We start from the raw sequence: 27,873 nt of genomic DNA, 5'->3' as shown, positions 1-27,873 counted from the left end.
TGATTGGACTTGAATTTTTATAATGTAGAGAAATATTAGTAATATTAGTTATATATATTGAATAAATGGGAATGAACAGAACATAGACAAATGTCTACCAGGCACTTCACAAAATGAAGAAAAAAAAAAAAAACAGATGTTACACAGCTGCTAACGCAAAAAGTCCGGGAATTCGTTAGTCACGCTCTTTCTTGCCACATCATTCCAGAAAACTTTAAAGTACCACAAAGCACGTAATTTTACATCTTTGAAATAATTTAGATATGAAAATCAATTATTCAATGTTTTTTAATGCTCAGGAAACTATTAACAATTGCCTAATAGCAACTATACACTTTTACTCTTTTACTTAATACTCAGATCTACTAGGATTGCCTGTAATTCCATATAGTAATTCTATATTTACTGGCTAACTACTACTACCCTGGTCACATATAGACACAAGTGGGATTTCAGTATTTAGGTGCTGATTTTCTGCATTTTATTTAACAGTAGTCAGGCCTGTCAAAATACAACCTCCAATATTTTGTAACTTAGCTGCTAGTTAATTGCTGGCAATTTATAGCTTGCATAAATGTGATGAAATAAAATTTTTATTTTTATTTATTTTAAATTTTTGCCAAAATGGAAATTCTGGTTTTATGCCATGTCCCTTTCCATTAAACATTATGTGTAGACAATTAGATGAATAGTAATAGAATAGGAATGGATCAGGATTAATATGATTGGGCTTATTTTATGGGGAATATTTTCATATAGTATATTCTGTATTTATCATTATTTCTGTTATTACAAACTTTCCCATCTAGTACATTATATAGTCATTTGTTTTTAAAGTGCACTCTTAGGAAAAGAGTTCTTCAAAGCTTCTTCAAGGGATTCTCTGTATAGGGTTAACTTTCTAAAAGCTTCCCTTGTGATAGGGAAGCAGTCTCTTGTATGGTTCTGCATCGTTCACAACAGAAAAATGTTTTTCAGGTTTATCTACCGTTCAATTAATTCTGACATGAAATGGCACTCGGCACCCAGACAATCTGGTACAATCTGTTCTGTTTTTCTGAATATTTCTGCTGTTTGTTTTTTTAAACCTGCACAAACATTGAACTAATAACTCTTTTGGAGTTCTTAGTCATAAAAGGTCATAAAATGTTGTTTCTGAGAAACATACAGCTACAGCACCCGCACAAACGTTTTTAGAAACACAGCACAATGAACACACTTTCAAACTATATGGTGAGCCATTATTATGTAGGGTTTTCAATCTGTTGGCACTGCCCTTACATTGTTGTTTTGTCATATTTTTGTTAATAACCAGTTCAAATTAAAATTCATGGTGCTGCTTTTTTGTCTAGTTAAAAGCATGTATCAGTGATTTTGTTAACAGGAGCAGCACTAGTATAAATGGGCTAGCAGGGCTAAGCCTCATGTCAAAATATAAAAAGACATCAATATAAGTTGTTATTTTTGACATCTACAACAGATTACATGCTGTTAAAATGTCTTAAGGCGGATTAGTCTGGACTTGAAAGTGAGCCTAGCATGGTCAATTTTCCTGTGCTGTGTTCAGTGTTCCTAGGATAGGCTCCGGATCCATCACAACCCTGACCAGGATAAAGCAGTTACTTAAAATGAATGAATAAACCAATGATTGTCTTCTATTTGTAGGAAACACGTCATGAACCCAGTAGGTCATTACAGATTGAAACACTTTAAAACATTAGATATCATCCAGATGATTTGGTTGAAGCTGCTAGACAGACTTTCGTTAACACCACTGAAATGTTTCCATATGCGCTTCCACATTCCTCAAATGTTCCCATCTCCCAGCTGCAATCTGTGCGCCTGAGGGGTGGGATTGCCCGGCCCTTGTTATATTCTAGAGACAGCTTACTAGTGACATTTCATCCATGCTGGAAAAGAATATTACACTAACGTCCGATTTTTTTTCCCTAAAGAATTTTTCTAATCTTTTTTCTGTTACCCTGGCAGAGGAATCTACTTCTTTCTGCTTTCACAGCTGCAAAAAAGGTAGGTGTATGTGGGCCCTCATTTTAATGTGTGTTATCTTATTGGAACTCTCAACGGCTCGCATACATGGTGCTAGGGATGGAGGGCTGCATTTCATTAAGTAACATCATTCATTTCTGCCTACTAATGAGCAATTTGCATTTCTATAAGTTAAAATGTTTATTCATCTAATTTTGTCCTCACTAGATCTTTTTCCCTTTCCTTTCCTTCCTCTTTCTCTCTATATACACTGCTTTCACCTGTACTAGTCTACCTTAGGCCGGGTGGGAATTGGGACAGTGGCGGGTTGATTCAGTTTTGTTTGTGTATATTGTACTTCAGTTATTATTTACACAACCCAATAAAATAAAAAACAATTGTTCAGAAAAAAAAAACATTATAAATGCCTTAAATGTGTGTAATAGTTTGCCCCACAGCATTCTTACTGTCGTTGATGAAAGGTTGTGATATAATGCATTGCTCAACTCGAACAGTTTCATTGTTGAGCTATTGATATATATTAGATTTTAAGCCTCCCATTTAATATCACAACCAGCTGTCATGCCTAGTGGTACAATGTTGTTTAAGGTTGTAACAGCACTTATGATCATCTCTTATGATTCCTGGACATGTTTTTTTGTTTGTTTGTTTGTTTTGTTTTGTTTTGTTGGATTTTTTTTTCCTGCACTGACCCAATAAATGGTACTCTCTGAAAAACAAAAAAGCTGCGTACTGCCGCTTTAAATCAAAATCTCTAATCAGATGTTCAGTAGACTACAGAGGAGACAAACGCTCTGCGCAAGTGTGGCGCAGTTAGTGCCCTCATGAGCGCGCCCATGCTCACAGAGCAGCTGGCCACCGCCTCGCACTGCGCTGCGCTTCAGCTCGCAGGGACTATGTAGACCTGCTCACACTGATGACACTATGATGGCTACTCGCCGCATGCACGCGCTGACATAACACTATTCATACCGACAGCTATGAATCATGCATCTGACGCTTCTCTTCATTTTGGTCGTGAGCATCCTTGTTTCCGGCTCGCAGTCGTCTGAAAGGACCCCGTCGCACGGTATGTTCCTCTACCTTAACTACAGTACAAGTGATTGCTGTCACTAACTCACACAGTTACGGCTTGCTGAACTCTGTGTGTGTGTGTGTGTGTGTGTGGGGACCATGTGTAGTTTTATTTTGGGTTGGGTTAGGGCAAGGACGTCCTGTGTGTGGATGTTGTACAGGAGCAAAGTGTCCTAAGTGGAGAAGGGAGGGAGACTTGATGCTTATCACAGCCACAATGCGTTTTTCTAGTGTATGCAGCATGCATAGGCTATGTTCTGCAAGAATATACATCTTGTAATTCCACAGTTTCACATTTTTACACACAAATGTTCAGATATTTGGCATGCCATTTACAAAATCTATAACATAAATGTAACTGTTTTTACTGCAAAGAGATAATAAAATTAGAAAATGTCATATTAATACTACCAATGCTTTATTTATTTATTTATTTATTTATTTATTTATTTATGTATGTATGTATGTATGTATGTATATTTTCATTATTATTATAGTACATCCTGGCATAGTACATTGATTATGCTGTCTTTGTGAATGTGTGAAATCATTTTTGGTTGTTATATTGCTATATACAATATTACTGTCTGTAGCAATTTATCAGCTACTGTAATCAGGATTAATGGTGGGATCTTTGCTTTGTGTGTGTGACTGGGGGGATATGTATGTGTGTGTGTGTGCCAGTGGAGAATGAGTCTGTTGGGGAAGCTGTTTCAGTGCGGGTGGAGCAGGACGCCACTGCACCACCTTCCACACACAATGGGAGCACCCAGGAGGCCGAACACACCATCACATACCCATCTCGCCTCATTTACTACCTGAACGAGGAATCTGAGAGCACTTACCATAACCTGAACACTCAGGCCAAGATCCCGGGCCAGCAGGGCCAGGTGAGTGTGTGCATTATTGGATCAGTTAAAATAATTGATGCAAATTTAATTATAGTGCATTTTGGTATCAGTGTAATAGCCTTACTAAGGATGTCAAAGTAACAGATGTTGGGCTAGAGATACTGAACTTTGAAGACTGCAGTATTTTTTTTCCTCTTGGGGGAATCTGCCTTTTGTCTGGCAGCAGCTAGTCTTCTTGGCAAGCTGCATGATGCAAAGCTCAGTTTACTGCAACACTGTAATGCCAAAAGAGTGACTGCATTATGTTTATGTGACCCAAGATTTTGTGTTTCACTTGCTGTGTTTGTTACTTTTGTCAGATAGAGTTCTTAAATAAAAACTTACTTTTAACTGCTCTCTTCATTAGGTAGTCCATTTGGCTCAGGCCAGTTTTCAGCTTGAGGCTTTTGGATCCAGATTCATACTAGACCTCAGATTAAACAAGTGAGTATTAGCTTGTATAGATCTCTATTCTCAACTTACCTTTAAATCCTTGTTTCTAGGTACAGCAGTGTTATGGTGTATTTCACAGCGTAACACACAGATCTTGTTATATGTGTTGTTTCATTCACTACACACGTGTATACATGCATGAGACATAGTCTGTTAGGTTTCACATGATCACAGCCTGGTCAATACTAGACTGTTGATGTGTTGTGGCTCCACAGTTAAAAGACGTGGTTATAGTACATGGTTATAGTGTCATAGGAAATGGCTTTCAGTTATGTCTGCACAATGTAATGTTTGTTAATCTTTATTGCAGCTTTAGGCTGCCCACTAACAAACACTTTTTGTTTCAGAAGTTCCAGATACATTTTCTGGAGGTCGTTTCATATTTCAGTATGAAAAGTTATTCTGTTATTAAAAATGTATTGCTTATTAAAAAAGGGGCAGAATTTAGCTATATAATTGCAATATTTTCTTTAGTCTATATTGTGAAGCTCTACCTACTAAGCAATATGCTTCTTCCTATAGAATCTTTAATGTGTAGATTGAGGAATATGTCTCAGTTAAGACAAATCTCTTAGACTTCATTTTGTCTGCATAGTCACAGCATTTACCGATTTACTCTTTAAGTGCTTGGATGACATTCAATGCTGAGATGACACTAAATCACTGACTGTTGTAGTGTGTTAAGTGTTAAATGTTGCAGTTAACCAACAAAGTGTCTTAAACGCAAACGCAGTGGGTGCAGGAAAAGATTTAACCCTCAGTTGGCAGGTCCAGATTTGAATGATGAATGTTGTTCTTTCTTTAATTAACTATCACTCATATCCCATGCTCCTCTTATTGTCAGAGCAGCAGTGTAATAGGGAGAGCTGCTATCTGCTGGTTTGGGGACTGCTGGCTCATGTCCTGAGTAACTTTGATTACTGCAATTGAATAGAGAATAAATCATGTTCCTGGCAGTCCTCTGACTTAATTGATATGCAGAAGAGATGCTCTGTGTAAAGGAATGAGTGCATGTTAACTCTCTGGATTGTTTTTCTCTCATGCTTTCTTCCATCTTTCTTACTTACAGACATATAAAGGAACTTGTTTCTCTTTTACTGCATTTTACGAAATACTTGATCTAGATGTAGTGAATAAGTGATACAGTGATTCAGGCATATACAATAGCATTAATTGTGATTTTTGTGGTTTAATGTTTGGAGTATAATATTGCATAAAAAGGACAGAACTGCCCTTTCCCACTTTCAGAGTCACATCAATGTTAAGGTCTGTGAGGGGGTGCACTTAGTGTGTGACATCAAATTGTTCGTGGGTGTGTGTGTGTATGGTTTCTGAACACACTGCAGCTGGCATTATGGCTGTGCAGCAGCAATGATCTGATCTAAATATAGAAATCTCTCTGCATGCAGCCAGTGACTCCTGCTCTTATAGTGCTGCTCTGGCCTCCTCCCTTCGCTGCACCTGTGCTGCACAATTCTGCTTAGACCTCCACATCGCGCCGCAGAAGCGCTCAACCGCTTCTGGGCTCTCCTCTGTGGAGGAACAGAGGGACTTACAGATCTCTGAGGGTGTGTAATTGGGTCTTTGTTGATCCCTGTCTAGTCAATGGGGAGATTTACATAGGTTTAGAAGTGTGTTTGGATTGTGAAATTGAAGTGGAAGAGTTTTTACTGGCAACTGATTCATTAATGCAGTTTTTTTATGCACGTTTGTTATCGTGATTCAAAACTTTAACATAGATGCATCACAATAATTGTGCACATACTGTCCCATTTAAGCCATTTTAAACCATTTAAGAAAACACAGACGAACAGTATCATCTCAGTCTCTCTTGTGCTCTCTCTTTCTCTTTTTACACTCGCACACACATGTGCACACTCACCCACAGCCTGCCATATAACCAGCCCCCCACACCAGCTCCCAAACCTTAAAAAATACTCTTAATCTGATCTGAATTGTCTAACACACTCTACATTGGGTACTCTTTATTTAAAGCCCACGATGTGTGAGGTCTCACACACACACCCAAGCACACAAAAGCATTTTTGTGATGAAAATGTTTCTGCCCTGAAAACATTTACACAAGGTTGAAGAAAAATGTATCTGGGCCGGAAAGTGCAAGTGAAGAATGAGCTATTTTGTGTGTGTGTGTGTATGTGTATGTGTGCGTTTGTGCTCGCTGAGTCAGACTCAGATGCCTGGGAGGGTGTTAGAGGACATAAGAGCTGAAGGTGAATCCAGCACACAGCAGTCTCTTACTATGACCATCATTACTGTATACCAGATGCAGCATAGATTGTTAATTCTCTGCCGTCTCTGTTGACTTCCAAACAGTTCCAGTTTAATTGATGAGTTCCTATCAGTCCCAGTTTAATCAATGTTATAATGCTGTTACTGTAAACTCACACTTCTCCAAGAGATGTTCTGGATCAATCATTGTAACACCATTTTGATGTGTTGGATGTGCTGAGTTTGAGAAGATTAGAATGTCATCAATGTAGGCGATGATGAATTTTCCAAGCATGTTCCTGTGTACATCAGTAATGAGTGCCTGGAAGACAGAAGGAACATTGATCCTTACATATGGCATTACCAAGTATTCGTAGTGACCGGAGGTCATACTGAAAGCCTTTTTCCATCCATCACATTCTCTGATATGATCTAGGTCCTAAGCACTTTAAAGATGGAGAAGATGGTGCCTGTATGAGCTATTGAGTTTGAGGGAACAAGAGGCAGTGGGTATTTGTATTTTACAGTGACTTGACTCAGGCTATCTATGCATGGACACAGAACCACTCTACTGGAGAGATGTAGCCTTGAGGCAAAGTCAGAGATATTCTTCCATGATATTCTTTTCGGTGGAAGTTAATGGGTATGATGAGATGGGGATGATACTTTGGCAAAGCATCTCTCACTCCAAGTCAGTCAGACCCTCCCCGGGTCAGTCTTTGATGGCTCAAATGTATGCTCTTGTCACTTTAGTGTTTTGACCATTTGTGAACCATGTTAAACTCCTTCTTGTTTACCATGCTTTGTAGGTGTGACCTTTTTCCCATGTCATCACCATTCATGTCTATACAAACAATGTGTTTATAATTCAATTACTACTAGAGCACAAAATTGTTTAGAAGAGCAAGTTCTTCATAGGTCTAGCCTCTTAATTTTGCTCTCAAAGTGCACCAGGCTGATGCATTTAACTTTAAAATGTACAAAATCTCCTTATGGGGGAGAATACCCATGGACCCCCCTAGAGGGTCTACAGTCTCAGAATTCTGTGATTGTGATCCTTGTTTTAGGGAAATGAGATGTTTTCTTGTTCCTTTGTCATCAGGTGAGTCATGGACACATTGCATTTATCCAGATCGCAGTGTCCCAGTAAAACACCTTCCCAGTAAGGGGTGAGATGAGCTGGACTACTTTGTTTTTGCCAGACTTGCAATGACTAAACTTAAGTAGTTTTCCCCATCACACTCTATCCACTGTATTTATTTATTTTTTTTTTAACTGTTGCTCAGGTAGTCAGTCTTTCAGGAGAGCACTAACTTAGTTTAATATTAGCTAAAAGACCACTATGATTGGTTAGTTATTTACATTTACAACAATTTATCAGTTCAAGGCACTGCAACACAGATTGGTATAAACTAATATGTAGATGTCTATGTTTAAAGATTATTGGAATGTCAAATGTACAGTAACTATGGTTTCAGTATAACTGGCCTTGGATTAAAAAGACTGCAGACATTTAGAGTCTATGGGAATTTAAAGTTTTGTGTAGTCTTTATATACAGTACTCCTATTAAATAATAAATCAGTAATACCATTAATGTCCAGGATACATTTAACCCTCTCTATAAAATATGCATGTTTAATGTTCTGTATATGCTGCAAATGTGTGCAAAGTGATACACTGTTTTTGCTCCTATCTGCTGTTTTATTTATTATCTCAAAATCCCTCTCTTGGCTGTATGTTTCCAAAACCTAGAAGTGACCCATTCAAGGATAAAGGGGATTATGACAATGCTTTATTGTTAATGTACATGAACAAAAAAATGAGTGCTGTCTAACCTTACCTCTGCAGTGTTTCCTGTATTGTCTTGTACTGGAAATGTTCATATTGTGCTCTGCAATATCCTAGCTCAGCAGAGGAAACACACAGCTGTAGGAAGTCATAATATTTGTTTTCTGTATGTGTTACAGTGACCTACTATCCTCCGATTATGTGGAGATTCACTATGAGGAGGGAAAACCCATCATGTCTAAGGTAGTGCTTTATTCTTACAGCCTGCTGATTTCACTCCAGTGACCTTTAACATACCAGCTTTTTTTTAGTTTGCAGCTTTTTTGCACAGACAACCAGTTTGCTATTTAAAGTTGTAATACATGAGTTGTTTATTTGAAAATCAGTGTTATTAAGCCTGGTTTTAAAATCAAGAGGACAGAGAGTGGAAAATGCAAAAAAAATAAAAAATCAATACTGTTGAGCAAGAGAGAGAGAGAGAGAGAGAGAGAGAGAGAGGGAAGAAAGTATTAAAATATATTAAATAGAGACTAAATAGATTAAATAGAGCTCTGTTTTGTGAACATGGCCCAAACACAAAAATAAGACATTAGATTGCAGCCTTACATATTCTTGGAATTTTGGGACCATCAGCACAGGTATTAGTGGTGTATTTGCCATATGGGTTTGGTTAGAATGAAGGAAGAGCTTAGTGTTTTCCTCCTTTGTCCAATCAAATTAACTCTTCTCATTCCCTTTAAAAAGCCCAGTGTTCCCCAGTGGCTCAGCAAAGGGAAGATTCCATGTCACTGTTGTAGAAATAACTAACTAACTGACCAAATTTATGACTAATGTGTTTTCTGTCTTGTTGTACACTTTTATTTATTGTGTAATATGGGCTGATGATGATGGCAGTAAATTGGGCAAGTCTTCTACTTAATTCATTATTTAACTAGGCATATTTATCAGGGTTTGAAAAAAAAAAATTATATGATGTTCTATGTTTAATGAAAGCTTTACATTTAGTACTCATCACAGGTGGAGTTATAAACAGAGTACATTCACAAAACCAGGATGTATGAATTGTATGTCGTCAGGACAATGCTGTTCTTGTGTTGCATATGTACTAATACTGGTCTCGGCAGGTGGTAATGCAAGCGTGAGTGATTCTTTCTGACCACAGAAATAGCAACTAAATGCAAGCGAATAAGAAATTGGCTCTTACCCAACCAGTTAAGACCTGAGGCTGTAATATATTACTCTGACTGGTTAAGACAAATAATCGAGAGGCTAAAACAAAGCTCAGAGAGAAACTGCATTAAAAAGAAGGATAGAGAGAAAAAGCGCTGCGTGAGATGAGAACTAAATGACTAGTCGCTGAGTCAGCAGTGCTGCAGCTCAGATCACGTGACTATCAGACATTACTCTGCAGCAATAATGCAGTCTGAGAAATCTGGGAGTGTGAGAGTGGAGAGAATGAGAGAATGAGTGGGAAAGAGTGACCCAAAGAAAAACAGTGGGGAAGAGTGACTGTAATGTCAAATAAACATATCCAATACTTGCTTCTTTATGTGCAGGAAATATTACCTTTACCTAATTATCAGTGTAAGATGACAGCATCGCTCTGTCCATATTACCTGACTATCAGGCGTTTACATCCCAGAACGTCAGTAGCAACTGTGACATGTATTGCTGAAGAAACACTTTAGAAAAATTGTATTGCTGTATTATGGAATGTTGTAGAAGGTGGATAGAACCTGCAGCAATAGTCTTTATACTACTCAAATATGCTACTTATTGTGAGAACACTTACAGTTCAGTGTTTTTATTACACTCACTATTTCAGGGCTATGAGTATTTTAACTCTATGTATTATTTTGACTGTGAATTTGCTGTTTAATCCTCATTCCACTTGTCCTTGGCACTGCAGTTTTGCTATGATGGCTTAGGACTGCAATTGCCATCAACAGTTTTGCACTCAAGTCTCCATCAGTGAACAGTTGATGACTTCAACAAAATAGACTTCATGTGAAAACTATAATGAATTTCTTGGTTCCACAATTGCACTTTTTGACCATGTAGTGCACAGTTATAGAAGGGAAGTGTTTATATCCGGTGTCATCCAGATGAGGATGGGTTCTCTTTTGAGTCTGGTTCCTCTCAAGGGTTCTTCCTCATATCATCTCAGGGATTCTTTCTTTCGTTGCCTCTGGCTTGCTCATCAGGGATTTATATATTTCTGTAAAGCTGCTTTGTGACAATGTCCATTGTTAAAAGCGCTATACAAATAAACATTGAATTGAATTGAACTGAACTTTGTTACCCAGCTCATAAATCTGTTCTACAGAACAATGGTCCAGAGAGGAATAAAGCAACTCCACTTTCTACTGGAGACTCTCTAATCACCGTTCTGTTTCCTGCTATTTTTACACAGCTGCTCTGCCTGCCTCAATGAAGCACTAACAGATGATATGAACTACAGCTTGATTTGAGCAGTTTTATGATTTGTGTGTAAGAGTTTTGATCTAAGTACGATTGTGATGTAAGATTTTATGGTGCCTGCAGTAAGACGTGTGATTTTGTGTGTGTGTGTTCTCAGGGTGGAGAGCACTGTTATTACCGTGGGCAGGTGAGAGGGAATGAGGTGTCTCGTGTAGCCCTATCAACCTGTGATGGCTTGCAGTGAGTATAAAAACAACAGTTGGTCTTTGTTAGAATCGCACTTCATAAACACACTTCAAAAAAAAGTGCTTTTACTGCCTCTCAGTACTATTTTTCTTTTCTCCTTCTGTGGCTGCCAGGGGCACGTTTGATGATGGCGTTTATGTGTATTTTATTGAACCTTTGAAACACTCGATTGTAAGTACTTTCTATAACCACTGACATTCTCAGAGAACTATGTAAGCATCTATTACTACTGCTGTTTCCATTACTGTATTTATCTTGACTAATGTTCTGGTTACAAGTTAACCTTCGTTAATATTACTACTAATAGTTTTTCCAGCTGCCTCTAATGAACAACCTGCTGTATTATTTACCAATGTATTGCCTTTTATGTGATACCTAGCAAGTTATGGGTTATAAAACTTGTTCAGTATGTAAGGAATAAAACACTTTGGGGGTGTGGTGGGTGTGCTGTTATAGGAAAATAATCAATGGTGAGGTGGTGCGCAAAGTGGAGGTTCCTTCACCCCGAAGTTGAATATTTTCTTGTATCAATACATCCTGAACTGTTTTATTCCTCTTATACCACAGCAATTTTTTATTAATTAAAAAAATAAACAATACTCCATACTTTTTATCAGTTTAGAGTAACTTTTAAAGTGTGAAATGTCCATGAATCAAGTTAATTCCTGTTATCATTTACATTATAAACCGTGGTCCCCTTACCAGCCTCTTTATTTCCCCCTCAATTTAATAGTGCAAAGTCCTCTGTCTTGAGGTCTCTCCCATGGCTGAGAACATACTGACCATTTACAAAGTGCAAGGAGAATGTTAAAACCACAGCATATCAAAACTTCAGCATGTTTTGATATGTTTTTCTTTGTTACCACACAACAGAAAGTTATTAAATCCATTTATTATTACTCTTAGATTATGTAAAGCATCTGCCATACAAGTTCCTGTGAGTTAATTGAGAAACAATAGTATATTAGAATCAGTTTATTATTTAAAACCTGTGATTCGCCTTACAAACTAGAACGATTGACCTGATGTCATAGAAATTTAAACAGCACCTTCTGACCAATCAGGATTGAGAATTCAGCAGCGCTGTGGTATAAATATTACTACTTAAAGAAAGAATTGTTGTATTCTTTGTACAAAGTTAGTATGTGCATTATCTGTCCAAATCACGACGTCTGTGCCTTAGGATGGAGCGGCTAGACCTCACAGACTGCACAGGACGCCCAGCTTTCTAAGCTCTCAAGACCCCAAGGATGCAGGTACAATCTAAACACTTTTTTGGCCTACTTTTAGGGTTCAGGTTAATTACAGCATCTTCCTCTATGCACATCAAACTATTGCAGATGGGAGATGCATCATGCATTTACATAGTTGTGACCAAGCTCCAAATACATAACTGTACTTTCCTATACTGTACTGTAATGTCCTATTGTCTTTTGCTTTTTTGCTACGTTGTAACAGCAAAAAAGAATTAGAGGAAAGACTATCCCTGTTCCATCAAACAGAAAGATGGAAATATGGTAGTGTGCATCAGAAAGTAGTAATTTGCTTCAAAAAATGCTTGTAAGAGTAGATAAGATTAGACAGAAACAGCCTCATAAACATGAAAACAATTGTACAAATACACATAACCAATGAATATCAGGTATCAGTAGTAAGAACATCATCTTTTGGGTGTGGTCAAGTATCCACAGGGTCTCACAAACAGTGTATTTAGTAATACTGCACAGTACTGTATGTGCTGAGATGGACTGGCCCTTTGTGCCCACTGTTCTCAGGATAGGGTCTGGATCCAGCGTAGCCCTGACCAGGATGAAGCAGTTACTGAAGATGAATGAATTATGTATGTGTGTACAACCTAAAAGGGTAGCATTTGTTGGTTTACATGTTACTTAGTTACTTACACAGCACCCCACCAATGAGTCACTGAATTTGTGGGAAACGGATCAGATTAAAAATAAAGACTGAAATAAAGATGGCAACAACAGAGCACATAGTGCGCTTAGTGACAGTACAAAATAAAACACATGTTTGTGATAATGTCTGTGTGTGTAGATGAGGAGGGCCAGCTGGATGACATGGCCTGGCTGCGGCGCAGGAAAAAGCGTGCAGTAAGTCTGGGTGGGGGCCTCCCCCGCAGCACGAGCTCACATACACACAGCAGAATTCTAGTCGGCTACACACAGTGTGTAGAATTCCCGAAGGAAGACTGACTTTATCATGAACAGATCCAAACAGCCAGAAGAAATCAGTCACTTGATATTCTACACATCTCTCCACAAGGCTCTAATGTGGGTTATGGTTAATGCTCAAGCCTGTTTTCAACAGTAGTTTTACCTGAGCTAAATGGAAACAGTCCATTTTTAGGGATTTTAAATCTCAGGGAACACAGTCTGAAAAATGATAAATTATTTAAACATCCAGCAAAGTTTGAATACAAACCAAGAAATCTGATCACACCCTGCTCAATGACTCACTTAAATCTAATAACTGTGTTTTCTGTCTTAGACTATCAGTATGCTATGTTGTTTAAGCAGAACTACACACAATCCTTTTGAGAGAATCAGGATTGGTCATCCCTAAATGTGCAAATCTAGCAAATTATAGAACTGTGTGGAGAATGGAAGACTACACTTGCTAGATTTGTTTTCTCTTACTTGAAGAGACTTTTTATAAAAGCTGTGTAAGTGGGATAAATAACATCAGCCTTGCCTAATGATTTGAGCTTGGGTAAAGCTTTACCTGAGATTAGCACCACCCAGAGTACACTGAAATTCTGGCAAAATATGTGCAGACACTGGCAATTCATCATTTATTCTTACTGGGTTCTACATATTTTCACACACAAGACCAACAACAACTAAATGAGAGCGCATATCACTGGGGACTACAGAAATATTTTATAACTGCTTTAGTGTTTGTTTGGTTTTTTGCTTTCTTAGTGTTGAAATGTGGCTCTGCTCTGGTTCGTTGCATTGAATCTCTTTCTTTTTCAGATGCCAAGGAATGTGTTTGAGGAGATGAAGTATATTGAGCTGATGATTGTCAGCGACCACAATATGGTGTGTGTTTATGTCTGTGAGTTTTCATGGATGGATGGCTGGCTCTGTGTGTTTATGTGTAGGTGAATAAAGTTGGATGTGTAAGTAGCCACACATTTGCGACTTACTCTCCAAGGAAAATTGATCAAGTTTATTACAATCACAGCCATCTGACAGCCATGAATTCCTTCAGTATGAGAGAAGTTTCTAGGTTTGGGCTTGATCCTGGTATAGACACAAGGGGTTCGTGGGTTGAAAGTACAAGGCACAGTGAAAGCAGTGGCCACAGGAGGGCGCCCTTACCACTTTGTCAGATACATTTCCCAGTTAGGGAAGCATTCAGCTTAACATCTCATGTAGTAGAATTTTCCAAATATGTCCTAAAGGTTCTTCGGTTTGTCTGCCTGAGGGAACCTTTAAGGGTTTTATACGTAACCCTACAACAGTGTTTTCCATTCAGGTTAATAAGCTATAACTTTTTCCCCAAAGTTTTAAGTTTTTAAATCATCAAGTGTCCATCCCAATGGAGAAAGTCCAAGAAATGAGCAGTGTGCTTCAGTTTTGTCTCTCTAGGAGAACTTTTGAAGCTTCTATTTAGAACCCTACAATTTTGCCTTTTAGAAACAGAAAGAATCCTTAAATAACCCCTTTTCTCTAAAAGTGCATCTTTCCTTATACACAAGCTGCTCTCTATTAGAAGTTTTTTTTTTTTTTAAAGAAGCCCAATTTTTTTTTTTGTAAATATGTAAAATTATTTTTCATGTCTTTACTTTTGCTTTTTTACATTTATACTTCATACTAAATGTCTTTTACTTTTCATATTCTTCTAATTGCTCTTCCCATTTATCATGATTTTGCACTTATTTAAAGCACTAAATTAACATAAAATCCTATAGACATACAGTTTATTATTATTGCTGTTGCTGCTTCTGCAGTTGTTGTTGTTATTGTTCGACAGGTTTCTAACCTTTTTCTCTTTTTTTTTAACTGATATGGTTGGTGCAGTTCAAAAGACAGAAGACCAAGCAGCAAACACGTAACTTTGCAAAGTCTGTGGTCAATCTGGTGGATGCAGTAAGTTACTAGTACTGTTTTTAAAATACACTGTTAAGTTTCTATTATGCAGCATGCCTAAAGTAACATTATAAGTAGAATACTTGTACATATATAGTATACAATCATACAGAGAGAGATTAGATAGATAGATAGATAGATAGATCACATGATTCTTGCTGTTTTGTTGCTCTCATCCCGATTTTTTTTCCTTGTCATCCTATTTTCCTTTTCATTTCCTGGCTTTTTCTCTGTCTATAGGTCTTTACAGAACAATTAAACACACGTGTGGTCCTGGTTGCTATGGAAATATGGACAGATAAGGACCATATTCCAATCAGTGTGATGCCACTGGACATGCTGCGAGACTTCTCCAAATACCGACAGCAGCACATAAGACAGCATGCAGATGCAGTGCACCTGTTCTCGTGAGTCCGCCCCTTCTCCATTCTTCTACATGTCTTTATTAAAGGGGACTAGTCACACAGTCAGATAGTTTCATGCTCAATTGCCCTGCCCATTAAACTTTTTAAAAAGAGACTTTGTGGCATAGGTTTAGGAATGCTAGACCATTATATTTTAGGCACTACAATGTATTACATTGTACACCGCATTAGGGAGGAATGGCCATGAAACCCATTAAACTTTTTACTTCCTGCCTGCTTGAAATTATACTGTCAGTCTGACACTAGCATATTCCTCAACATCTGGAGTCTCTGAGCACATATGCTCACATACTCTTGGTAGACTGTAGTTTAAGATGAACGCAGCACTGTGATATTGAATATTGCAAAGAACGCAGGTCATAAAGATAATCAGTTCAAGCTATTACGTTCTGTCATTCAGCACAATAACTCTGGAGGATGTGTTCTTTCACACCTTCTTTGATCTCTGTTCGCTAATGGACTCATTATTCAAAACAGCTCAGTCAAGCATTTTAAATATGCTGATCACACCACCGTCATAGGTCTGATTTCAGGACATGATGACTCGGCATACCAACAGGAGGTAGCCAGGTACATGACCTTACAGAACTAATCGTATACCGTTCAGAAGCCATAAATAAAACCAATCAATAATTTAAATTCAACCCCATTAAAATTCCCAGTACCACGTGTCAGCAACACCATTAAATTGCAAAATCACCAAAATGCATCTAAGACTAGAGAGGTATAGAGTAAAAAGCAGCTGCTGATCTGGTCAGCAATTATCCAAAGCTTTTTGAAGCTGCATATCACTGTCTGTGCAGAGGTATAGCCACTGATCATTGTACTCTCTGTAAATCAAGTACATCCAAGTAAACCACAAAAGTTAACTATGACCCTTCTCACTCAGCACCCATCAATTTTTATAACATTTTATACTCCTACCTTTCGCCAGACGATATTGATGATCAATACAAGACACTTGAGCAATAATTCCATTACTCCAGCCATAACTGCACTTACAGTCAACTTGACAATTATTGTCACTCTTAAACCCATGAACTACAGGATGGCTACATTGTGATACTGGAACAGACCACTCCCATCTGGGATAAGGTCATATCCATCAGAATAATTTTGTAATGAATTGTAGTGAAGGGGAAGAGTGGATCAGGCAAGATATCTCCAGCAAGATATCTCCCATAGTATGTAGTCATACATCGTCATAGACTGAGTCTTTTTTGTGTATCTACAGTAATGTGACGTTTCACTACCGTCAGAGCAGCGCTGCATTCTTCGGAGGCATGTGTTCCCTCAGTCGTGGAGTTGGAGTGAACGAGGTGAGAAAGTCAAACAGGATTTCAGTTATGGATTAATTCACAATTACAGTTTTGGGCTCTGTTATATATGACTGATAGTAGAGTGCAGTAATTCTACTATCAGTCATATACACGTATACATAATTGTGTTTGAAACAGGTGTGGTTATAAAGTATGTAATATAATGAATTTTTCTTGTATGTTTACGTATAACGTGTAGTATGGGTCTGCATGGACTGTGGCTGTATCACTGTCCCAGAGTCTGGCTCAGAACTTAGGCATTCAGTGGGATCCTGCATCCAGCAAGAATAGTATGTATACACATACATAAAGATTTTTAAGTTATAAAACCATACTTTGTAGATTTTTACTTAGTCATATTTCATATTAACGTTCTGCCACTGTGTGTGTTGCATGTGTTTTCTGTCTCAGAGGAGTGTGGCTGTGTTGACTCATGGGTGGGTTGCATCATGGAGGACACAGGGTGAGAGTTTAATCTACTGCTGCACACACACATACACACATTTTCACACCTGGGGTTATAATGACAGGGTGTGGTGTCAGAGGGGGTTCATAAACACCATTGTTGTTATTTAGATACATCGTAATTATTTAGATATGCCACAACGTGTTTATCGCTTTTCCCCAATGCATAATTGCCTGTCGGTATTCTGTGATGACAGGGTTTGATTGTTTAACCAGGTGGTTCAGAGACCATCAGCATGTTTAGCATCAGGAAGTAGGTGTCAAAGCATGATAAATCTCACCGTGCTAACAGTTTTAACAGCCCTGCTAATGATGTGGTACACTCCAAATAATATCTCTCAGACTACTGATTTCACATTTACACAATTTTGCCTTTTATTTGGTTTTTGGCGCTGGCTCTCAATCTCCCGCTCTCCTCTACTGTAGAGTGCAGCACCCACGAAGGTTTTCTAAGTGTAGTATTTCAGACTATAAAGAGTTTCTTCTGAAAGGTGGAGGATCATGCCTCTTCAACAGGCCCAACAAGGTAAGAGCTGTTCACTCAGCCAGCTGCTTTCAGTGTATCTTCATTCCAACTGTAGTGAGTGTGTATGAAGAGTTTTACCACAGCTAAACAAGCAATGTTTTTTGTGTACATAAACAGCTATCATGCTTTATAAAGTTATACACACATTATCACAGGTATCACGGTACATTAATATGGCAGTGAATCACTTGCCTCGCAAACAGTAGCCTTTTTTGGGAGCATGTGACTCATATGAAAGCAAGTGCTGCTGTCCAGAGTTGTGAACAAAACAGAGGTTCAGATAGGCTAGCTATATTGTAGCTTTTGGTTATGTACTATATACACTTGTATATTTATACATACTGCATATGTACACTTCCAAAGAGTAATGGAAAGCTCTTATTTTTATTAATCTTCAAACTTGTACGTCATTGATTTCAGCATGTAGCTTTACACTAAGCATAACACCACATTTTAAACAATTTGTATGTGGGGCAGAACAGTGTGTTGGGGTGCCAGCTCACAGCTCTAGGATTCAGTCCCAGTTCAATCACGAACTCGGTTTAATCTCTGGTTACTGCAGATATGGGGTTTTGCATGTTCTCTCCATATCTGTGTGGGTTTCCTATGGGTTCTCCTGTTTCCTCCCACATAGGTGGATTGGCTACTCTCAATTGCCCCTAAGTGTGAATAGACTTGCAATTGACTGGCGTGTCATTCAGGTTGTATTCCCAGTGATCCTGGGATAGGATTGTGTGCCGCTCAGCAACATTCATTTCTTATTCGCATCAAGTTGAAAAATTCTCTGCTTTTTTCCTCTCTCACTGCCTGCTTGCTTCCTCATTTCTCTGAGCATGATAGGTAATGATTGAGAAGTGAGATAAAAACCCTTCACTATGCACCAAAACAAATGCACCATCAAATACTGCTGTACTTAAAGTGATCAGGGGAAGAAGGAAAGCATCAGAGGAAGATGCGCAGGCCGAGTGCTTACATTTATATTGGAAACCTTCTATTTATAAATTCTAATCACACAGAAAACACAGATGTGAGGCCTTGACCATCCCCGAAATCACCCTAAACCATACCCCAACCTGCTACAAACAATTTCTTCCCCAAAAATGTTAGGACTATGAAATGTTTTGAATAATCAAAAGACATGAGCTTCGGAAGGAAAATGCAGATTTATGAAGAAATGAGCAGATCTTTCCAACTGAAAGTTCTGCATTCCTTCTTCATTGTGATATGAAGTTGTAATATGTAACATGTGGCTTTTTTTCCTGTGCAGCTGGTCGAGCCGACAGAGTGTGGGAATGGCTACGTGGAGGTGGGAGAGGAGTGTGACTGCGGTGTAAGAGCTGTGAGTCATTGCTTTGCCATTTTGGTAAAAAAAAAAAAAAAAAACTAATGCTTTTTCGGGTAAAAATGAGTGTTATATTGTTATCCAGATATGCAGCTGTTTATTTACTGCCTGTAGGGGAAATGCTGTGATAAAATGAAGCGGTTTATTTGTGAACCCTGTCTTGATGATAGTCTTGTACCTCTTTTCTTTTTTGTGTGTATTGTAGGAATGCTATAAGGAATGCTGCAAGAAGTGTTCTTTGTCAAACGGAGCACACTGTAGTGATGGGCCTTGTTGTAACAGCACCTGTCTGGTGAGTGTGTTTAAGTGTGTTTAACAACAGACTCATGTAATCATACAATTGATTCTTCATTGTTTAGGGAAGATTCATTGTCTGCTCCATTTGTGTCTTTGTCTGGGTGTTGAAAAGAACATTTTGATGAATAGGATGCTTTTAAGGTAACAATCATATATATCTTTTACTCTCTCTGCATCTTCGTTCCCTCTCTCTTACAGTTTTACCCAAGAGGCTTCAGCTGTCGCTATGCAGTGAATGACTGTGATATTTCCGAGACCTGCTCAGGAGACTCTGGACAGGTTAGGGGCAGCATGCCACATTCAGTGATGTCTTCTTTCGTACCCCTTAAGTCATTGTGTTCCAGTAGTAGCTGCTATGAATATTAACATCCACAAAATGAAATAACAAAATAATATTTGAATGTTGATTTTACTCCATAGATGACAGTAATATTAACCTTTTCAATTGCCAACACTCCCAACATGCTGCATAATACTACTCCAGTAGGAATATTGTAAGACAGTTAATAAACTTTACATATGCACATGCAGGACAGAGTGCTAATCTTCCATCTCCATCAATATGGCTTGTTCACATTTCATGCAACTGCACTTTTTTCAGTTTTATCCTTTAAGCCAGCAAAGCACATTCACTGAGGCTGATGTGTCTTTCTGTCTGCAGTGCCCTCCTAACCTCCACAAACAGGATGGCTCATTATGCCATCTTGACCAGGTATGATGAGCTATAGCATGTAAAAAATGTTTGTTACTATATTTAATTACTTTAAATATTTATAAGTATGTTGACTATGAGTTATTGATGAATTGGATACATTTATGGCTCCTTATAAACAAAGCATTATTGGCTGTATTTTAAAATGGTAATTTTTTTTATCCACGCACAGGGACGCTGCTATAGTGGAGAGTGTAAGACCAGGGAAAACCAATGCAAATATGTGTGGGGTCCAAGTGAGTGATGTGTTTAAAATAATTAATTCATAGTTCTTCCTTTTTAACTTCATGTATATTGTATTGCAGTGTCTTGCATAATACAGAAAGCGTGCTGCTGTTTCCTTGAAACACAAGACAGAGGCTAAATCTTTACCTCCAAGAAATACACTTAAAACAATACAATATGCTTTTCCAAACTTTCTATCTTCTTCCATATAATGCACACACACACTCACTCACTCTCTGTCTGATTTCTATATCTGGGTAGAGTCTGGGGGGTCGGAGAAGTTCTGCTATGAGAAGTTGAACACAGAAGGATCTGAGAAAGGGAACTGTGGGGAAGATGGAGACAAATGGATCCAGTGCGGAAAGCAGTGAGTGACTTCTAAAGTTCAGCCATTTACACTTTCATTGTCAAACATGTCTTAGTGCACAGTCTTACCCAGTCTTGGGAAACCTGATCATTAATGGTTGTATTTGTAATGTATTTTTATACTGTAAGTCATTACAGTTGCTGTTTGTTCTCTCTGAGCCATATGGAGAGTTGGCAACTTAAGTGCATAACTTTATCCAAAAAAAACGGTCCTCCAGATAAACAGTGTCTCTGATTAAGATGCTGTCTTAACCTTTTTGTGGACTTTTAAGGGATAATACAATAAATAAATTAATAATATCATATTTATGTAATGTTGGCCTAAAATGGTATGGCATAATTTTTTAGTGTATATACAGCCCAAAATATACATTTCAGTGTGACATATTGTGGCTACATCAAACTGTCATACAGTGGCACTGGATTTAATACTGTTGAGCCAATATCGCACAACAAATATATGCAGCTGTATGAGTAGTGATTAAGTCTGTTGTTACTGCTAGGGTCTGAATACCACCTTTTTGCGGTATTAGATTTTCACCATGTGTGCTTAACTCATCTCTGAATATGGCCCTCTGTGAAGATTTACCCTCTTATTGTAGAGTAATGTGTATTGGTGCTGAAGTAATCTGCATTTGCTGCATTGGTTGTACTTGTTCTGTCTGTATCCTGTAGTCGTTGTACATCTCTCTGCTTACAGTGATGTGTTCTGTGGGTATCTGCTGTGCACTAATGTTGGCCCAGTGCCCCGCATTGGAAGAATAAAGGGAGAGATTACGCCCACATCCTTTAACCACCAGGGCCGACTGATTGAATGCAGGTGAGAGGAGCATGCATCTAGGCTTGACCCTCAGCCTTACGGGATGAACAGTATGTTTGAATTTGCTCCATTGTTCTACATCTCAGTGGCGGTCATGTGTTATTGGATGATGACACTGATCTGGGTTACGTGGAGGATGGGACGCCATGTGGGCCGTCCATGATGTGCCTTGACCGTAAGTGTCTGCCCATCCAATTCCTCAACATGAGTGCCTGTCCTACCGGGCCCAATGGCCGCATCTGCTCAAACCATGGGGTAAGCACACTCACATTGTCTATCCAACTAATTACACTCCCTGATATATAGTACAGTGCAAAAGTCTTAATTAATTAATTGACTGATTGATTGATTAATTGATGGGTTGATTGATGGATTCATTGATTGATTGATTAATTGGTTGATTAGTTAATTAATTAATTATCAAATAAAAATTATTTATATTTTTTAATTTTTGTTGTAGATGTTTATTTTATGACTTATGCACTGAGTCAGTACAAAAACATTTTATATTTCGAAACATTACTTTTCCAACACAAAATTAAATGTTACAGAAAAATGTTTGTCAAGGAAAGCAACATGTTATGTAACAGACCACTTTCGGACAAAAAAAAAAAAAAAAACAACGTAATGAAGGCTGCTGTGTTTTGCATGAAAAAAGTAAGCAAGTGCAACAGTCAAAGTCCCCAGAAGTACTGTGGCAGATTCTCCATGATGCTCAATAAAACTTACTCTTACCCTAATTTCCTTATAAAACTGCACAAATTGTACCTGAGACTACCAATTGTTTTTTTAAAAAAGCTATAGTTTATTAATATTTACTGCTCTTTATAGTATATTTTTATGTAGAAATGTTTAATTATTTTTGAAGGCATCTTTGCTTTACAGCATTTTTTTGCACAGTACTGTATATGATATACTGTACATATATATGATATACATACAATAGATATAAAAAGTCTACATACTCCTGATAAAATGGCAGTTTTTTGTGATATTAATAAATGAAACCAAGAAATTACAGCATATAAAAATTAAGTGAAAAACACTGTATGGCTGACAGGTTTGCAATAATGAGGCGACATGTACGTGTGATGTGACATGGGCAGGGACTGACTGCAGCATTCCTGACCCTCCTAAAGAGCCCGCTTCCAGTGAAGATGAAGAACCACGGGGTTTGTCATTTTGTCATTATTTCTCACTTATTCATTTTACACACATACACACACATACAATGTACTATGTGTCAAACATTCCAAACCCACATTTGCTTTAAAATTTGTAAATTGAGTTGATGGCCCATAAATATAGCGCACTCTTTAAGCAGTCCCCACACATAAAGCTGTTGTGGAAGAGCAGCAGCATGGTTAGTAATGATGCTCCCTCTCTCTCGTGCACAGCAAATGTGGCCACTAACAGGCTGATAGGGGCTCTTGCAGGGACTGTTCTGGCCCTGGGGGTTCTGTTTGGAGGAACTGGGTGGGGACTTGAGTAAGCATTTTTTTCCCCATGGTGCTGCTGCCCTGTGTGTGACAGTGCAGTGACTCGCCTATGCTGGTGTGTGACTGTGTTTGTGTGTATGTGTAGTGGCTATTGTGTAGCTTGTAACCATGGTGATGTGATTGAGTGTTTTTCCTAAGTCTGTGTGGTATCCTGTGATTGATTATAAGAACCTCTTTCCAACTATCCTATCCCATTTTTGTCTTTTGACTGTTGCTGTACATCTCCTGCTGTTGTTTGAGAGCACAGATACTGGCATTCACATCAGTAAAATATAATGCCCCAGGTTTTTGGGACTCAACTCAACAGGAGTTGCATGGGATTGTGTTAATTTAGGGTTCAGAAACATTAAGATAATCCACTGAGCTACCTCATGTAGATTAGACTGTATAACTTAGACATCTACAGTATATATCATTAACCAAAATCAGATTTGCACTACTGTATTATATGTGTGAGTCTAAATGAAAAACAATTCATCTGTTAGATTACACATATAGTTGTGATCTATTATTGCCTTAAAGCCATGTCTGAGGCCTCTTCTTTGCACTGTCTTACCTTTTACCCATGAGTTGGTGCACTTGTGGCATAAAGTCCTGCTATGGGTATAGTTTGGATTAGTGCATAAGTGTCAGTGGTTAAATATTTGCAGTGGCTTTGCTTCATTCCTTGCTCCAAGAAAGGCTGGGAACTGAACAAATATTTATCTTCACATTTTACTCATTTGGCTGACATTTTTATACAAAGCAGCTTACATTTTAGACAGGACACAACTGAGCAGTTTAGGGAATAAGGGTCTTATTTAAGGGCCCAGCAGTGGCAGTTCGGCGATGCTGGATTTGACCTTGCAACCAGCAGCCCAAAGCCTTAACCACTGAGCCATCACATCCCTGTCGAGATATCACCGCCCTCTTACAATAAGCAATCTCATATTTAACAGTAAACAAAAATGTATGGTTCTCAAAATGTGTTTACAGCGACTTTAATTTCTCTACCAGCAGGCACTGGCATTTTAGTTATGCACACATACACATTTTGCATATGTAATGTTTAAGTGATGACATCATCACAATTTTTATGGTGGCATGCTACATAGTAAAAAAACAAACAAACAAAAAAAAAACTTTATTTGTATAGATAATCTGAAGTTTCTGGGAAATATATTTCCACAGCCTGCTGCTATCATTTCTGAATATGATATTCATATCACATACAGCTAACTTTATACAAATGAAGTTTTAGTCAAATTAAATATATATATTTTCCCATGCTGCCCCTCCGCGACAGGACCTAGTGCCACCAACCTGATCATTGGCTCCATCGCTGGAGCCATCCTGGTGGCAGCCATAGTGCTGGGAGGGACAGGCTGGGGCTTTAAGTAAGGACTGGCCTGCTTGTGTTTATCTTGCAGATTACAACATCAATATGTCTTACACACTCCAGGAGTTGGGCTTCTGCTATAGACAACAAAACGGTCTGAACTTGAAAATGTAATCTATCTTAGAGCCATTTCCTGTTATTTCTAATGGTTAGGTATTAGAAGAGGTAACCTTGAAACTGTGGCAGAACCTCAAATGAACTGGAAATGTGTGGTTAAAAGCTTGACATGCATGCTAAATATAAAAGTTCATTTGGGATACATGCAAGCTTCTCTATCTGAGCACTGATGTTAAAATACAGGCTTGAAGTATTTGATACAAACCTTGGCTTGAATTAAGGTAACATTAATACTGCGCCACCTGACGTTTTAGTAATCATATAATATTTAAAGCATATTTTTTTATTATGACTGAACTGTCCATTATCATTTGCCACTGACCTCCTCCAGTGTTTGGTATGAGGTTCACTGAGCATTTCACTATGCACTTGTCAATGATATGTGCCTATACTACTGCAAGGACTTGCCGTGGTATGGCGGAGGTCAGAAAAGATGGCACATCATGTCACTTCTTCATTCTTCTTCTCCTGCAAAGGAAATACATCACTGTGCCTTCATCATTGGGCTGAAAGTCATGGTATTGTTCTAGACATCATTTTGACACATGGTCCCTGTCAGCTTCCATGTGAATGCCTTTCTCCCCAAATCTTCCTTCTCACCAATTTTTTGGACATCATGAAAATACACTGTTCCTTCTTGGGAAAATATTGTAATAGTATAAGGGAGTACAACGTTTGCAGAGGACTATAGCACAGGTTTAGTGATTATGCTCTACATTATGTAATATTAGCTCTTTGGACAAAAATTAGTCACATGTGTTTTTTTCCTAACACTTGGCTATAATTACAGCCTTCCCTTGACTTAATCACAGTGCCAGTCCTCTCAGGTCAGGATTCCATGTGTCGTGAGATCATTCCTGTTCATTTTAGTCCACTCATCCACTGACTGTTACAAATCTAAATTTAAGCACTGTGCATGCTTCAACATATACAACTGCAAATGCATGATTTTGTCCACCTCCCAAACCCAGGTGTAAATTTATAGATTATGTGTTGTTGTAAAAAGAAAAGATCAAAGATTGAACAGTGGTTTTATCATGTTGAACACTAATCAATCTATAAGAATCATCATATATCTAACTCAAGTTTTTTTTGTCTGTTTTTCTCTACCATCTCAATGGCAAGAAACGTCAAAAAGCGAAGGTACGACCCAAATGCAGCCGCCATCTAGTGGAGAAAATGGACGGTGATCCTCCAAAGCTTCTTAAGTAATCTACAGCTGGACTACAATTTTTGCTGCTCTTTCTGACATTAGTTATAAAATATAATATAAAATAAAATGATATACAGTAGATAACAAACCACATATTAGTTATGTAGAACTGCAGCTTCTCAGCTCTGCCCTATTTCAAATCCCAAGCTCACTGAGATGGTTTTATTGCCAGGCCTCATCTTTCATAATGACCAATCCCACTTTCAACTCATCACACCACAGAGCACCAGCTACTCTGACACCCTGGCCAAAGGGCTGCATGGCTACCTATGCTTACTGATACTTGACAGAACAGAACAGTAATCCCTCTGAAAGGGAAAGGAGAAAATGCCCTTTCACACCTATAGGAGAACAAATATGCCATTGCTCTGGTACTACATCAGTGTGAAAGGGTGAGTTCTGCTCTCTGAACTGCAGTTACTCTGGGACAGATTGTAAATCACCACAGACTGCAACTTCCTCAGTGGTATATTACATCAAGTTGAACCCAGCTGCACATAGGCCTTAACATATTACACATATCACATAGAGATGTGGAGTAGTCTGGACTCTGCACAGGCAGAGAATGAGTTAAGGTGCTGATCTGTAAGATCATTTTACACTGACTGTTTCAGCATTATGTTTTGCTTCTGATAGAGCATGTTGTATAGTAGACATAGTTTGAAACAGTCTTACAACCATTTTTGCTCATTCACGTTCAACACAAGTATATAACTATAGTTTTAAATCTTCTCAGATTAAGATGTGTTGTATACAAGTATATATCAGGTGAGGGATTGCTGAGGGAATCAGACTAGATAAGCCAATAAGATACTGCTTGAAGTTGTTGAGTTTGATCTTGACAGTGACTTAAAGCCAAAGAAATATTTGCAGGCTTTTGGATGTCTAATGGAGAACACCTTTCCCCTTGTAACATGTAGGATTAGACATGGAGGTGGCTTCCAATTAAACACAGAAAAAAAAAATAAAATCACTGACAGTTTGCCATATCACATTCTGGGGAGATGTCAAGTAACAGTAAGTCAAAAAATGACTTATATACAGTATAAGCTTGAAGATGTTTCATCACTTATCCATTTCTGAACTGATTCAGTTGGTCTAAACTGCTGAAGCCATCCTGAGTAGAGAAAACTTCTTCAAAATTACACTGCAAGTCCTGTCACTTTGACTTACTGGTGCTAAACAATTTGGGGCCCTGGAAGATTGAAAACCTTCATGGACATCCTGGGGGTAATGTGTAATCACACAAACACATACATGTTTAATTTTGACCTTAGATAAGGTCTTGTACCAATTGTACACTTCATTTAGCTCTCTCTGCTAAGCTTGTAGGGTGCAATTGCTTTGCTGCATGCATTCACAATAGTTGACTTATTACTATATAAAGCAGTCCCCAAACCAATAAGAGACTTATGCTACAGAAGGATACGTGTGCATGTCAGCTACAGAACATCTAACTTTTATTTACTATGCAAAAAAAAAAAAAAAAGAAATTGCACAACCTCAAAGAGTTGATGGATGTGAATAATCTCAATGCCATTATATACAAAACCAAGATTGCCAGTAAGGCCATCTTCTTTCTTTCTTTCTTTTTTTCTTTTTTTAATATTAGCCAAACTATTAAATGTATTGTTGTGCTTCATACTAAAGAAGAATGGTTGACAGAATTCATGTGGGTATTGAATGAATGTATTTTAATTTTATGGGAGTGAATGTATTGTGTCGGGTTTCGAATAAATCCGGTAATTATGTCCTTGTCTGATATTTCAGGTGAGGTTTTAAGATTTCACTTTTTAAAAATGTAATGCTTTATTTTTCATTAATTACTGAATAGTCTTCTGTTGTGAGCAGAGGACACACACTCTTACCAACTTTACTCACAGTACATGTACAGAAGTTCAATCAAATAAAAAAAAAAAGATCAATAAACTTACGTTTTAAATTTCAA

General features: G+C 38.1%; 1 protein-coding gene across 4 annotated transcripts; it reads left to right on the top strand.

Moving 5' to 3' along the window:
- The first annotated feature begins 1,871 nt into the window (after window positions 1-1,871).
- On the top strand, window positions 1,872-27,873 carry LOC113525937 (disintegrin and metalloproteinase domain-containing protein 23). Of its 4 annotated transcripts, XM_034304710.2 has the most exons (27): window positions 1,872-2,028; window positions 2,986-3,076; window positions 3,766-3,971; window positions 4,339-4,415; window positions 8,622-8,685; window positions 11,021-11,103; window positions 11,223-11,280; window positions 12,293-12,365; window positions 13,162-13,217; window positions 14,103-14,168; window positions 15,153-15,221; window positions 15,462-15,628; window positions 16,881-16,965; window positions 17,165-17,255; window positions 17,377-17,428; window positions 17,857-17,956; window positions 19,224-19,295; window positions 19,504-19,590; window positions 19,794-19,874; window positions 20,257-20,307; window positions 20,480-20,543; window positions 20,794-20,899; window positions 21,599-21,718; window positions 21,805-21,973; window positions 22,779-22,890; window positions 24,503-24,593; window positions 25,838-27,873. In XM_034304710.2, exons 2-27 carry the CDS (start codon window positions 2,995-2,997, stop codon window positions 25,881-25,883), a joined length of 2,328 nt encoding a protein of 775 aa, XP_034160601.1. In that variant the 5' UTR covers window positions 1,872-2,028; window positions 2,986-2,994; the 3' UTR covers window positions 25,884-27,873. The 4 variants fall into 4 exon arrangements, with proteins under 4 accessions (XP_034160601.1, XP_026768414.1, XP_026768415.1 ...); XM_026912613.3 differs by lacking the exon at window positions 1,872-2,028 and having other exon boundaries at window positions 2,820-3,076; XM_026912614.3 differs by lacking the exons at window positions 1,872-2,028; window positions 24,503-24,593 and adding an exon at window positions 23,116-23,206 and having other exon boundaries at window positions 2,820-3,076.

This window comes from Pangasianodon hypophthalmus, chromosome 5 (assembly GCF_027358585.1).
Source record: "Pangasianodon hypophthalmus isolate fPanHyp1 chromosome 5, fPanHyp1.pri, whole genome shotgun sequence".
Classification (NCBI taxonomy): Eukaryota; Metazoa; Chordata; class Actinopteri; order Siluriformes; family Pangasiidae; genus Pangasianodon; species Pangasianodon hypophthalmus.
Note: the sequence above shows the minus strand (reverse complement) of the source record. Positions and strands in the feature narration are given on the sequence as shown.